This window comes from Plasmodium inui, assembly GCF_000524495.1.
Source record: "Plasmodium inui San Antonio 1 unplaced genomic scaffold supercont1.3, whole genome shotgun sequence".
In the NCBI taxonomy this organism is placed as follows: domain Eukaryota; phylum Apicomplexa; class Aconoidasida; order Haemosporida; family Plasmodiidae; genus Plasmodium; species Plasmodium inui.
Window position 1 is genome coordinate 588,120 of NW_008481837.1, and position 13,457 is coordinate 601,576.

General features: G+C 41.3%; 4 protein-coding genes across 4 annotated transcripts; 2 read left to right on the forward strand and 2 right to left on the reverse strand.

Annotated features, from left to right (window-relative positions):
- Positions 1-547: 547 nt before the first annotated feature.
- C922_00970 (hypothetical protein) lies at positions 548-1,606 on the forward strand (the record flags this gene model as incomplete). Its single annotated transcript, XM_008816579.1, has 2 exons — positions 548-1,358; positions 1,539-1,606. 2 exons carry the CDS (start codon positions 548-550, stop codon positions 1,604-1,606), a joined length of 879 nt encoding a protein of 292 aa, XP_008814801.1.
- A 1,024-nt stretch (positions 1,607-2,630) lies between these two features.
- Positions 2,631-7,226, reverse strand: C922_00971 (hypothetical protein; the record flags this gene model as incomplete). The annotated part of the gene is made up of 1 exon (XM_008816580.1): positions 2,631-7,226. The coding sequence occupies one exon, from the start codon at positions 7,224-7,226 to the stop codon at positions 2,631-2,633; it is 4,596 nt and encodes a 1,531-aa protein (XP_008814802.1).
- A 1,789-nt stretch (positions 7,227-9,015) lies between these two features.
- C922_00972 (oxidoreductase) lies at positions 9,016-11,298 on the forward strand (the record flags this gene model as incomplete). The annotated part of the gene is made up of 8 exons (XM_008816581.1): positions 9,016-9,116; positions 9,308-9,519; positions 9,673-9,802; positions 9,938-10,050; positions 10,201-10,367; positions 10,487-10,614; positions 10,779-10,931; positions 11,112-11,298. The coding sequence occupies 8 exons, from the start codon at positions 9,016-9,018 to the stop codon at positions 11,296-11,298; spliced, it is 1,191 nt and encodes a 396-aa protein (XP_008814803.1).
- Positions 11,299-11,630: 332 nt separating this feature from the next.
- On the reverse strand, positions 11,631-12,695 carry C922_00973 (hypothetical protein; the record flags this gene model as incomplete). Its single annotated transcript, XM_008816582.1, has 1 exon — positions 11,631-12,695. The coding sequence occupies one exon, from the start codon at positions 12,693-12,695 to the stop codon at positions 11,631-11,633; it is 1,065 nt and encodes a 354-aa protein (XP_008814804.1).
- Between the last annotated feature and the right edge of the window lie 762 nt (positions 12,696-13,457).

Below are 13,457 nucleotides of genomic sequence, written 5' to 3' on the forward strand. Positions count from 1 at the left end.
AATTGGTTAATTTGTTAATTTTTTTTTTTTTTTTTTTTGCAACTCTCCAAACGGGCTAGCTATTTCAAAAAAAAAAAAAAAACTTTTGGAGGCGTTCAAAGCGCTTCACCTTTTGCGGGCAATATCCAGCAGAACAAGTCTGAAAAAATTTCAACCCCCATTTCGAGCATAAGACATGCTCGAATTGAATCATCCGCTGTTGCAAAAGTGGCGAAACTCTCCAGAATGCTCACCATGAGGAGAACAATTTTTTCCCTTTTTTTATCTCCATTTTGCCTTTTCCTTTCTTTGCCCTTTTTTGTTCCCTCCTTTTTGAGTAATTCTCCGCAAAACGCAAGAGTGCATATTTATTTTCCAGTGAGGTGGAAAAAGACAATTTCAAGCGATAATTAATTTCGTAAAAATAGGAGAAATACAGATTATGCTGCACACGTAAGGGAAAAAAATAAAACCTCTATGTGCAACCTTTTCAGGAGACGCCTTTTGCTGAATGTCTAAAATAACCTCACTCGTGAAGTAATTTCGAAAACACATTTTACAGGAACAGATGGGTAAATTTAAAAGCAGTAGAGATTATGTGCCATATAGGGAAAATAAGTCGGAAAGTGCCTTAGGGGGAAAAACGAATGATGATGATCAAATGGCTGTGTTAAAGGAACCATTAAATGAGCCATTAACGGAGCCAACCCTTTCACGTAAGGGAATAAAGAAAGCACCATCGTCTAAGTCTTATCTCCAAGGGAACCACAGCAGGAGCGAAAAACGAAACCAATTTCGAAGCGGTGAAAAGGGCGCACGGCTGCGATGTAGAAACTACCTTCGCGATAGGGTCCATAGGAAAGACGGAGCTGCTCTTTCAAGTAAAAACAAAAGTGTGACAAATAGCATAGCTTCGGCGGATTCTTATAAAGCAGAAGATTCTTTTGAAAAATTTTTTCAACTAAGTAGAGAAGCAAAACAGGAACTATCCGAACATGTAAATAAATTATTAAGCCATGTGAATGAGTCGGATCGGTTCGAGACCCCCAGGAAAGATAGTACCGAAACGGACAAACACTGCGACCAGATGAACAAAAAAAGGAACAACAGCAAACGGTCAAAAAAAAAAAGCAAAAAAAAAAAGACAGCCACTTATGATCAAGATGACGTGTACGAAAATTTCACAAAATTGAAAACATTATACGATGGGGCAAATGAAGCCACTTCTTATTTTATGACAAACGTATTAAATAAGAAGATAAACATTGAAAAGAATATCGTGAAGTATAATGATATGTTGTCTAGACATAGTGAGAGCTTCTTTAAAAGGTTTGAGCTTTTCGAACAGGAGGAGGAGTCTATGGATGAGGCAGAAACAGGTTGGCAAGCTTGGGAGGGTCAAAGATGGTCGCAATAAATAGGAGAAAAAAAGCCTCCCAAAGGCATGCCCTTCATGATAAGTTATTTCGTCATTTCGTGAGTAATTGCGATGCTTACATATCATACACGAAGCTGCGTCTGCACATGTGTTTCCCTTCTTTTCCTCTATTCACTCACAGGGGTCGATCTTGTGGATAACATATGTGAGTACTTCACCTATGTGATGTTCTTAACGTTGAACAGGTGAGAGGTTCGGTGGTCAGTGAGTCCAAACGTCGGAAGGAGAGTGTACGTCAGCAGGGGCGTAAACAAACTAACCGTCTCTCCTTTTAGCGTTTGAAGATTGCCCCGTTGATGTACCTCCCCCCTGCTGCATTCAAACCTTTTTCTCATGATATGCTTCCTTTTTTGCATAGTTCATTGTTGTCTCTGACAAGGTTCTTCCTCGTAAAGGAGTACGTCCAGGGGGGCAATTTGGGTGATTCATTTTTCTATTTACATTGTTTCTATGCACTTAACTTTTTTTTCCAAATTTTTACCTTTTTTTTGCGTGGACTGCTTGTGCCCATTTTGTACCATTTGGCATCTCAGTTTGCTCTAACTCACCCATCTGGGGGTCTCGATTCCCGCGCGTGTTTCCCCTTTTCCCCCATTTTTAAGAAAAACGCCTAAAATGCTACATAAATGCACCTTAACATATCGATTTTTTCCTAGCCAATCTGCCTATTGCATTACATTACGGGAGAACAATTCTGTATCCACACGTCAAATTATGCATCTCCATACAACTGCAGCATGGGAAGAATGATAGCTAGCCTAGGTAATTACAACGCCTTTACGATTAACATCTGCGCAGGCAAGCGGGTGGGCGACGGGGCTGAAAACTCTTTTGCAATATAAAACTTCAGGTTGACATAAAAATAAAAGTGTCTAAATGCTTTAAAAATTGCTCTTAATTAAAATGGGCGGGGGTGGGTAACTATGACAAGTCCCCAAGGTTGTCAAAAATGGAGTGTTTTTTTTTTCTTTCTTTTAATTTTAGAGATACAAGATTGTTAATTAAAAGTGGAAAAAAGGGTAAACCACCCATGTACACGAAAACAACTGTCTACGTATTTGCCGCGGTTGCGGGAGGGAAGGATTATTCAAAGGGTAGACGTGGAAGTGTGGCAAAAAAAATGGCACATCGGCTACGAGGTTGGCTGCTATACGGCAAACACCGCGCTGACTAGGAGTGTCGCCCCTCTTCTTCAACGCTGCAGTTGCGCACGTCACAAGTATGACTTGATAATGAGCATCTTCCCGTTGAACAAATTGTACAAATTTAGAACATGCTGCTTGCACGAGACGGCGATTTCGCCCGCCAACTCCAGCTCGAACTTTTTCAAGACTTCGGATGTTTTCACGGGATTATAGTTGTCTAGCACCTCGGAAAGAGAAAGCAAGTTTTTATTCACGTCGCACAGGAGTAAAACCTTCCTCATCAGGTAACTTTTGATAAGCATGTTATTTTCACTGCAGACTTTCTTCCTACCATGGCTATAAATGGACTGAATTATTAAGGTGAATATGGTAACATTGTGCAAAAGATAGTTATACTGCTTGAACAAACACGACATGTTTATAATCTGGTATGAGTCATCCTTTGCTAAAATTTGCTTGAAGACGTTTAATTCGTTTGACACAGTGAGGTAAATAATGTTGTCCAAGAATTGCAGCTTGTCGGTGAACTCCTTCACGTTACTATCTCCAGCAAGGATTCTTATATACATGTTCAAATTTAGCAACAGACTTTTATAATGCAGGGCGGCGTTCTTGCTATACATGTCATTGTGGTAGGCGGCCTGCATAATTTGGTACCTTTTGAAAACATCTTGTCCATATTTCTTTTTGAAGACGGGGTCCAGTGGGATGTAATCTTTACCCGTTGTTTTTTTATCATTACGGGAGGGGGATTCGACTGACGGGATAACTTGTTTCGGAACTGCCCCGTCGTTATTCTTGACAGGGTCGTTTTCCCTCTTGAGGTGGCACATGTCTTCCCCCGTGGTGAAGTCATCCAGTTCTTTTTGCATATAAAGGCGGTCACCATCGCTTAACCCCTCCGTTAACTGATAATAGGAGACAATATAGGTCAGATAAAGAAAGGCACACTTGGCCTTACTGATCATTTTGGTCTTCCTGACTTCATCCGTGATGGAGAAGTAAGTAAAGGATTTATGAAACAAATACATAACTGTATTGAGAATGACTGAATTTAGGTAGAGGGTCTGAATGGGGTAGTTGAACAGCTCCGTTAGGCAAATGTTGAAGGGCGACGAGAAGGAATTCTGATTAAATTGGAACTTGGGCCTGTTCCATTTGCAGATATACTTATTGCGGTAGTTGTAGTTATCCTTATCGAAGCTTACATAAATGTTGCTATTTATGAAGAAGTTAATTTCGTGGTCGCTCATGCTGTAGCTCGCATGCTCTTTGATCTTGTCAAAGGGCAGTTCGTTGCTACTCTCCGCACAATCCTGCGAAACGTTTTTATCACTATGGCGAAGGACATCCCCCATGTTTTTACAACCAAGTATCTTTTCATGGCTAGTTAAATAAACGCTACCTTTCAGGTTATAAAAGTTGGACAGCAATATCATTGGGTACACTGTCTTTATATCCTTCAGCAGGTTGACACTATTCGCTTCGGTTGTGTTTAAAATTTTCATCTGCTTTAGGAACTGAAACTCTTCCAGCGGGTTCAACGTCTCGTACAGAATGTGGTTGTAAAAAAAAGTGTCATACGATTTGTAAAGGGTGTAGCGGAAGGAGGGGACGTTAAATTTTATTAGAATCGTCTGGTTGTCTATCGTGAGGAAGTTAAACTTGTCTAGCATCAATTTGGAGTAGTTGCTTTTAAAGTCGTGCTCCTCCGCCAGGTTGTCTTCATTCAGCCGTTTTAGCATACCGAAGAATTCGTTGTGACTGGGGGGGTTGCCCATGGGGGAGGTGCACACGGAGCCGTTGCTACGCCCATCATGGTCAAGACCCCCCTTGGTGTTGCTCGAGTTGAGGGCCGGCTCCTTAGCACCTGCGGTGTTACCATTGGCCGACTTCCTCGCCTCACTTGTTTTCTCACTTCTGCTCATCCTGCCACTGGAAATCTCCTTCATGGGGGGAAACTTCGTGCAGTACTCATTATGAATCGTGTAGTCCTTTTTCACACTTCCAAACATGCTGAAGTGAAACACACCCCTCGTTGCCTCCAATTGCTTCTTAAAAATGTATAACAACTTAATAAAATAAAAAATTATATTCGAGGAATTCAAAAAATAGGCATTCGAAATTTCGTTCACCTTAAATATCGAATTATTTTGAAAGCACTTGGAGATTGAGTTCTTCAAATTTCTCTGCTGCACAGTGTAATAGTTCAAAATGTTTTTTACCAAATTTTCAGCATAGCTAAAGTACGAATAGCTATACGTGTGTATGAACAAAATGGGAGAGTATGTAATCAATTGGATGTTCTTTATGTTCAGCTTATCAATTAGGGTTGAGAAATTGGTGAAATTTCCAATCACGTTGTTGAGGTAGATCATCAGGACAAGCACATTTATGTACTCGTTGTTTAGAATGGGTTTCACCTTCTTCTCTTCATTCTCCTTCTCCGTCATGCGGATGCGATAATTGTATGAGTACTTTAAGACACTCAAAGCCGCAATGTAATACGTCCTGTTGGTTAACTTGATGTCCCTTTCGTTTTTCTCCTCACCGTTGATCTCAAAGATGGTTGTACTTCCGTTTTGGACATTCGGAATGTGGTACGCTTGTGGGTTGTTTTCATGCGAAGTTTTTTCTCCATTGGTGGCAATGGTACCTTCTTCCCCATCCACTACTGCACACTCGTAGGAGCCAATGGGCCCGATGAATTCATCGACGCTTTTGCACCCTCCGAGGTTCAACTCGTCACATGTGCTGTTCACCAAGTTGTGCAAGTTCGTCACAGCCTCGTCAAGGCTGCTCTTCTGCTCAGACTCACAGAGGTTGTACTTGTCTAAGTATAAAGCCATTTCGACCAACAGCACAACGAAGTTATCATCCCGAAGTTTTAGGTCCATATTATTGGTCATTTGAATGAACATGGAAAAAATTCGGTTAAAGGATTCATGCACATCCTTTTTATACATCACATAAAGGAGCTGTTCAAAGTTGTAAATCTGCTTGTAGAACAATAAAATTTTTTTTTTTTTCTCTCTCGTCAATTCGTTTCCAGGAAAGTTTCCCTTCGATAGGGCCTTCATTTCGGTGCTAATTGCTACGTATAGTTTTTTCAAAATGATTTTCACGAACACGATGAGGATAGCTACCATGTCGTCTTTTAAAAGACTAAGGTGATTTTTAATTGAGTAAAACAGGTTATAATTTTTGCTTTGTTTTAGAATAAAGGAGAGTAGCATGTACAAGTATACCTTCACATCACGCTCCTTGTAGATCTTCAGGACATCATTTTTGTAGTCCTCTATTAGACTATCTAATTTTTTCGTTATGCTTTCAAAGGGTGTGTGGCATTCCCGCTTACCCTTGCCTTTTTTTCCCCCCTGGTGATGCTTACTTCCTGCATGACTATTGTCACTTCCGAAATCGTTCGGGTCACTTTCCCCATCTGCGCCGCTAGCTCCCATCTCGTTCTCCGTGCTGACACTCATCTGGTCGATCGAAAGAACCGAATTCATTACATCTTTGTAGTAGCTAGGGGAGCCCCCTGACCCTTCCTGTCCCTCCACTTCGATGTAATTCCAAAAGGTATAAATATTCTCGGGGAACGTCTTAACCTTCTGAAAACACACATGTATGAAACATTTTTGAAAAAACTCCAAGTACATCAAATCGTTTTTGTACAGATTGAAAACATTCTCTACCTTCATCTCTGGGTTATGTTTGTTTAGTAGATAAATGATGAGGTCAATGTATAGAATGTAGTAGTCGCTGTTTTCTGGAAGCTCCTTTATCAGTTCTACTAAAACTTCAATGCAACTCTCTAGTTTATTGAAAATAAATTGTATGTACATTTTGTACACCTGGTACTGCAATGGGTTGAGAAAAAAATAATTACTCTTGGCGTATTCCAATATCCTGATGCACTCGTCATAATTCCTCAATTTTATGTTAATAAAAAAAAACACTAAAAAAAAGGAAAAGTTCTCTGTGACTTTATTGTTATTGTAACATTTATAATTTTTTAAAAAGTTGAGTGCCAAGTTATAGATTTGTGGGTTATTGCTCGAATTGTTCATGTAGAGGAGGTAGCTGTTGTATAGGAGATACTTCGAATCGTTTGTCTGCTTATATAATTTTAAGGACAAATTACTTCCTTTTTTGAAATAGCTCGTATTTAGGCAGAAATCAAAAAGGTTCCTTAGAATCCTTTCCACATTCACTTTTTCCTTTTGCGCGACTCTCACGTTGTTACTGCTGATATTTGTACTGACGCTATTGCTGCTGGAGGTGATGTTATTGCTCCTGCTTACGATGGCGCTTCCAACATTACCGCTGCTCCCATTGGTGATGCTCAGGCCATTCTTACCCGATTCAGCCTTCTTCATTTTCTCCTCATACAGAGTGATTAACTTTCCACCCTCATTCATATTTGTGTATATGGTTCTTAATATGTAAAAGACATTTTCATCGGAGTCGTCCACTTCCAGCGTCTCCAAAATCTGCTTACACTCTTTTATCTCGTTCAGGTGTGAGTGCAGAAGGCACTTCAATAGCAGGTACAGCTTCTCGTTCTTCTTTGCCTTCAGCCCCGCTGTTATTACCTTTTCGCATTTCTTGAACGACTTCTCGTCGATCAGGTTCAGCACCTCCAGTATCTTCGAATTCATCTTGCAAGGAACGGGGGGTAGACCCGGCAAACTATCGTCGTAGAAACTGGGGGAAGTGATACCACAAAAATGGTAACTAAGACTTCTCCAAATGGGTAAACTTCAAAGTGGATTCAAAAATTATTCACGTGGGCAATTAGGCTGGTGAATCGGAACGCATATAATGGTCTAGGAATACAACATTCGTAGGAAACTCCTGTGCGTCACGTGGAGGCGGTGTGGACGGTTAAGAGGTCATATGTGTGAGTCGTTCATTATGTATTTGAAAAAAGAAAAAGCACCAATTGTGTGTGTATGTTTTTTTTTAAACTATTTGTACGTATATATAAATACATTGCACTAGAAAAGATGCCCAGTTTTCGCTTTTAAATTGGTGAGGAGGCAACAGCGCGAGAGACGCTAGGGAAGGAAGAGTACGCGGCTGGCGTGGAAGGGGCAAAATTGCGTGCTCGGTTGAGCGAACAAGAAAAGAGGGAGGAAGCGATGGGGAAAATATGACAGGGAAGATGTGACGCGGAAGAAGCAACGGGGAGGAGGTAAAAAAAAAAAACTATACAGTTAAACGCGGCAAAAATTGTGAAAAAATAAAGTTACACAGGTACGCGCCGCGAAATGGCATCAACGACGCGACGAAAAATGTAGAAAAAAATTAAATTAAAAAAACAATGAATTAGTTAATTAGTCAACTGGTTAATTGATCAACTCCTGAACTCGTCATTTGGTCACTCAGTCATTTGGTCATTCGGTCACTCGGTGATTTGGTCACTCAGTCATTTGGTCATTCGGTCACTCCGTCATTTGGTCACTCAGTCACTTGGACATTTGTTTAAATCGTGAACTCCCGAATCAACTGCGTAGAAATATAAATTCAAAAATTACTCGAGGAATCATCTCCGTGGACGTTCGCAACTGGGGGGAGAGCGAATAAACGCACTTGCAGAAAGGCACTTCACACTTAAGAGGGAATAAAAAAAAAAAATTCAGCATAGGGATAGCCCCTGTGTACGTGGCCTCTCCCGTGATAAAAAAAAGGGAGTTGAACTCCTTAATCACATACATCACGTGCTTTACCTACATTTTTGCAATGGCAAAACGACGAAGATTTTTCTTTCGCTGATATAGGGAGCATAGTTATATGCACATATACATGTTATCTACAGCAAAAATAAGTGCACATGAAACAAAGGAGGAGAGAGAAAAAAATGGTTGCCAAAATGTCGTGGCGGGAATTATACGTAGGAAGGAAAAAAATGCACAATGTTCACATGTAGATATGTACAGAGCAGCACATAGTGCAAGCTGCCTGTCGCGCAACACAGAGCAGCTTAACATATTCTTGTACAGTATATGTGTGCAGGGAAAAGAATAAACAGGAAAAAGGAAGTAGAAAAAATGATGCAACTGTTTTTTTTTTCTCAATAGGGTAAATACCTTAACCCCAATCCACAGCCCCCACAGCGAGGTATTTTCCAAGGCTATGCTGCATACGTAATTTGCACACTTGGATTGTGCCCACTTGGCTTCTGCTCTCCCCATATGTACAGCCATACACCCACCCTCTGTGTAGAAGTTGGAATTTATTTTTTTCGTTTTGCCAATATAACTTCCCCAAGATGGGAGGCATAAAAGTGTTTTCCATTTAATGCTAAGCAGCTCCACTGCCATAGTCAATTTTTTTTTTTCAAATTATACAATATGCGCACGTAACATACATTTGGAAGGTCTCCACTTAAGCTCATTTTTGATTAAAGGCATAATCCACGAATGACGAAAGAAAAAGAAGAAAAAAATGGAAGTGAAAAATAAAGTGAGATCATTTCTCGGCATTATTCTGGCCGACCCCTCATTGAAACGGTTCCTTATTTTTATCCTAGTCTCAGGAGTAATCTGGTGATGCACATTTTGCATGTTATTTCCCCAAGCAACTACCGACGTGGTGTCGTTTCTTAAACCACACTTGTGTTTATATATGTATACATAATTCTGCACATGTCTACGAGTAACTCCCTCTGATATAGCCCTGCACAAACATCTCCACCGGTGTTCATTGTACCATATTGCCTCCTCCCCCCCATATGCAGGTGTTTACCCCTCTATAAGGTGCTGATCTATGTTCTTCAAAAAAAGCACTCAAACTTGTCTTCAACTGATGATAAAATTTACGAATACGTTACAAAAATCTCAGTCATTCTCACTTACTACTACCTTTTGTGCGTAACGAACATTGGTGGTACTTCCAAATCGGTGATGAAAAATGCGCATTTGTTAAGAGGAAAGTGCGTTATTGTGACGGGTAAGTGAATGCCATTATCTCCATCGCTTTACCGACCTGTAGTCTTTACAACATTGTTATCGCGTCTGTTTTGGCAAAAGAGACCGTCCCCTTTCCGCCGTGAGTACTTCTCTTTTGATAATTTCGTTGCTGCCAATTTTTTTTTTTTTGCAGGGGGGTATAAAGGAATCGGGCTAGCAGCCGTAACGGAATTCGTCAAGTTCGGGTGCGAAGTCGTTTTGGCTTGCCGATCGGTAGAACACATGGAATTTGTGAAGACAGACTTGTTGACCAGATATCCCAAGTAAGAAAATGAGCGGCATGGAACAGATGCGTGGACAAAGCAGCATGTGATTAGCGGGACATGAACCGCTTCACGTGAACAGCCGCGCGTGTGCACCCATTGCCACATGCACCCCACACACACACACACACGCAGCGCCAAGATCCACTGTGTGCAACTTGACTTGGCAAGTTACAAAAGCGTAGAATGTTGTGCCAATCAGATACTCAGCAAATTCCCCAAAATAGATATACTAGTTAACAATGCGGGTAAAGTTTCTATTTTTTTTTTTTTTTCCTGCATCATATGTAGCTTTCAGCAATTGTGCGCCGCATTCCTCACGTGGTTGAAAGACCCCCACCCCATATCATCACTGTCTTAGCATAACCCCCATTAAATTCCATTATATATAATCCCAGGAATTGTGAGTCAAAAGCTTGAGTACGTAAATGGGATGGAAAGGACCTTCTTCATTAACTACCTTGGCCACTTCTACTTAACCAAATTGATTTATAAGCGAATCGTAGCATCGGACACGTTGGTTGTAAATCTGAGTAGCATAGCGCACAGTATGTTAAAAGAATCGGTAAGAAATATATCCTTTTTGACACTATTAGGAATGAAAAAAAAAACAAGGACGTGGGAAAAGTTCCCCCCCCAGGGAAAAGTATCCACTGCTCGGTACACCCATTCACCCCACTGCAGGATGTAAACTACGATTTGATATGCGAAAAAAGCTCCACCAGGAATACGAACTCGAATTTGCTATACCGACGGGAGTACAACTTTTCCAAGCTCTGCATGCTTTACTACACGCAGCAGTTGCAGAGGAGGTAAAAAGGGAAAGAGGCAAATGTGTGCTCTGCGCTGCGCGCTGTCTGTGGTGTAACAGGAATGGACAAAACGTGCCCTCCGATAAGTACACAGAAGAGTATATATGTATATATTTATGTATATTCGTGCCTATCCCCATTTTTCCCACCTCGTTGCCCCCCAGATTGAAGAACGAAAAGACCAAGGCGTGCGCCGTGTCCATTAACCCGGGACTGGTGCGCACTGAACTCTTCCGGAACGAAGTATCCTGGTTCAGGGCATTGGCCAAAAATTTAATTTTCTCTAAATCCCCACTGCAAGGCGCCCAGACCATTCTGTACGTTTGCGTTGCATGTGGAGTGGACCCCTTGCGTGAGCGTTTTTTTTGTTTCCCCGAGATGGGGACAGACAGTATGCCATATGCGCTAGAGGGGGCTATCGTGTGTTATATATGCATGTATCTTGGTGAATTCTATTTATTTATTTTTTTTTCTCCTCCATCCGTGCCCTCTCGCAGATATGTGTGCCTTCTAGATCGAGAGAAGTTGGCCAAGGGCTCCTACTACTCTGATTGTAGAGTGGACTATGTCAGGAGCTATGCGCGGGATCTGCAGAAGTCCGAGGTACAACCCCCAAATTGCCCTCGCAATTTATGCTCATATTTGGTTGCCACGAAAGCAGTTGATTTGTTAAATCGTCGGTGACGCAAAATCTTTGGAAAAATTAAAAAGAGAAAGGTGATGGTTAGGGGCAGCTGGCGGCCCCCAACAGGAAATGCAATTTGATGCGCGAAGGCAGACGTTCATCTCTGCCACCTACATTCGGGTGTGGGCGCGCACTGCCCTTATGCTTTCATTGTACACAAATTGCAACGCCTTCATCGTGCACGCCCCGCGCAGGAACTGTGGAGCTTCTCAGAAAAAATGCTCTCAAATAGGTGACGATCAAGCGCGCCAAGGAATTAACACGAAAATTGACCACATTATTACGCCCTTTGTGGCACTTCCTCTGGCAATGATCCGGGCGATGCCGCTCGTCACTTCACAAAATGTGCAGCGAAATAACGTGTGCAGTAATTGACGATGAAGTCGTAATAAAACTGGATGGTCTCCCTGGAGTTTTCCAAAATGCTTCCTTCGTCAACATTGGCAGTATTTGCATTAAAGAGGATGTAATAATTTTCGTGTGGATCAAATTTGTCTGCATTATTTGCACAGGGCATTGTATCAAATGATGTCTTTTTTGTAAAGTTGCAGAAGGAATGTTTCTCAACTATATTATTGTAAATATTATCATCTATGTTTTGTGTTCGTAAGAGGAAGTCTTCATACTCCACAAACTTAATTACGTACGCAAGTTGGTCATCCACATTTGCTGTTCGCAGAATTGGGATGTATTTTATGAGCACTCTTCTGAACAGCCCTTCTGCGGTCTCCCCTTTTTTTTTCTCAACAAACAAATCAAAATTGTTGTTTTCCAGTTGGTTTATTATTATCTTTTTGTTTTGTTCGTTTCTATCTAGGATTATGATGTCTGCCGGGGCTTCTCCTCCGGCCTCCGCAGGGTCACAGAAGAAGGAGCTTCCCCCTGACAGCAGTCGGCTCAATTCGTCGTAATTCTGAACACACCTGTACCATTTCTCATCAAAGTCGTAGAAGCAAAAAGGGATTAGCAAAAGAGATAGGTGCACATTAATCACATTGCAGATATGGTCATATATAAATGGCGTGTACTCATAAATATAAATATTTATAAACACCTGCCAGCGATCGTTCTTATGTATGTTAAAATTATTCTCTTTGCTTTCAAAAATGTAATCGTACAAGTTATTTATCACATTGTTTAGGTATAGGTTATTTAACTCATCACTATAGGATATCTTTATGTTAATCCCTTTGAGTTGTTTTGCCCTTTTGTCCTTCGTATGGCTATTGGCTGTATCTTTACTCTGCTCAACAATTTCGTCTTCGTCCATATTATTTTCGTCATAGTTGATGGTTAGATTGAGCTGTGAGATTAATATATTTTTCTCGCACACGTAGTATATATTACTCTGCAAGTTGTCGTCTTCCCGCGTGATGTTTAGTTTTATTTTTTTCATTTTTCCCTCCGCGGGTGAGGCGCGGTGGTGGCACGGGGATCGCACGGGAGTCGCACGTTCGCAGGGGGGGGAGGAGTGTGGGCTAGACAAGCGCTTCTGTTCGCTTCGTCCCTCAGGGTGTTCTGCTACTCTTTCACGTGACTGTGCAGCGAGGCAAACACTCGCATAGTGTTTGAGTGATACATATTCATGGCGCGCCCCACCCCCTCACACATGTCTTCTTCGCAAATGTGCGATTCACAAATGTGCGCTCTCTTTTCCCACACCGTGGACATCCACAACTGGTTGTGTCACCAGCCAGGCATAAAATGTGGCAAAAATGGAAATACCCCTCCAATTCGTGCAACAGAAAAAAAAAAAAAAAAAAAACTATCTCCCCTTGGAGGGTCCACTATATATGCCTTCTCACAGCATAAGCAAACATTATGGCTAACTTCAGAGCAACGTGAAGGTAGAACTTTCCGCTCTGCATGAAAAAAAGATAGTATAGCAATTCGGCTACAAAAAAAAGGAACTTCCACTTTTTTGACAATTGTCGGAATTGCTGTCGCCAGCGCCAAGTTTCTCCTCTCACTTGGGGGCGGTTAAAATTTTGTTTATTTCGCTGAAACTGCTCCTCAGTTGTTTTTTTTAAAGTTAACAAGGGGACGCGAAAAGAAAAAAAAATATATAAAAAAAGAAAACGAATCGAATAGAAGTCCTGCCTCACAAATACTACATGGCAACTATCCCCCTACGTGGCAGTCTCGTTAGGTGTGAATG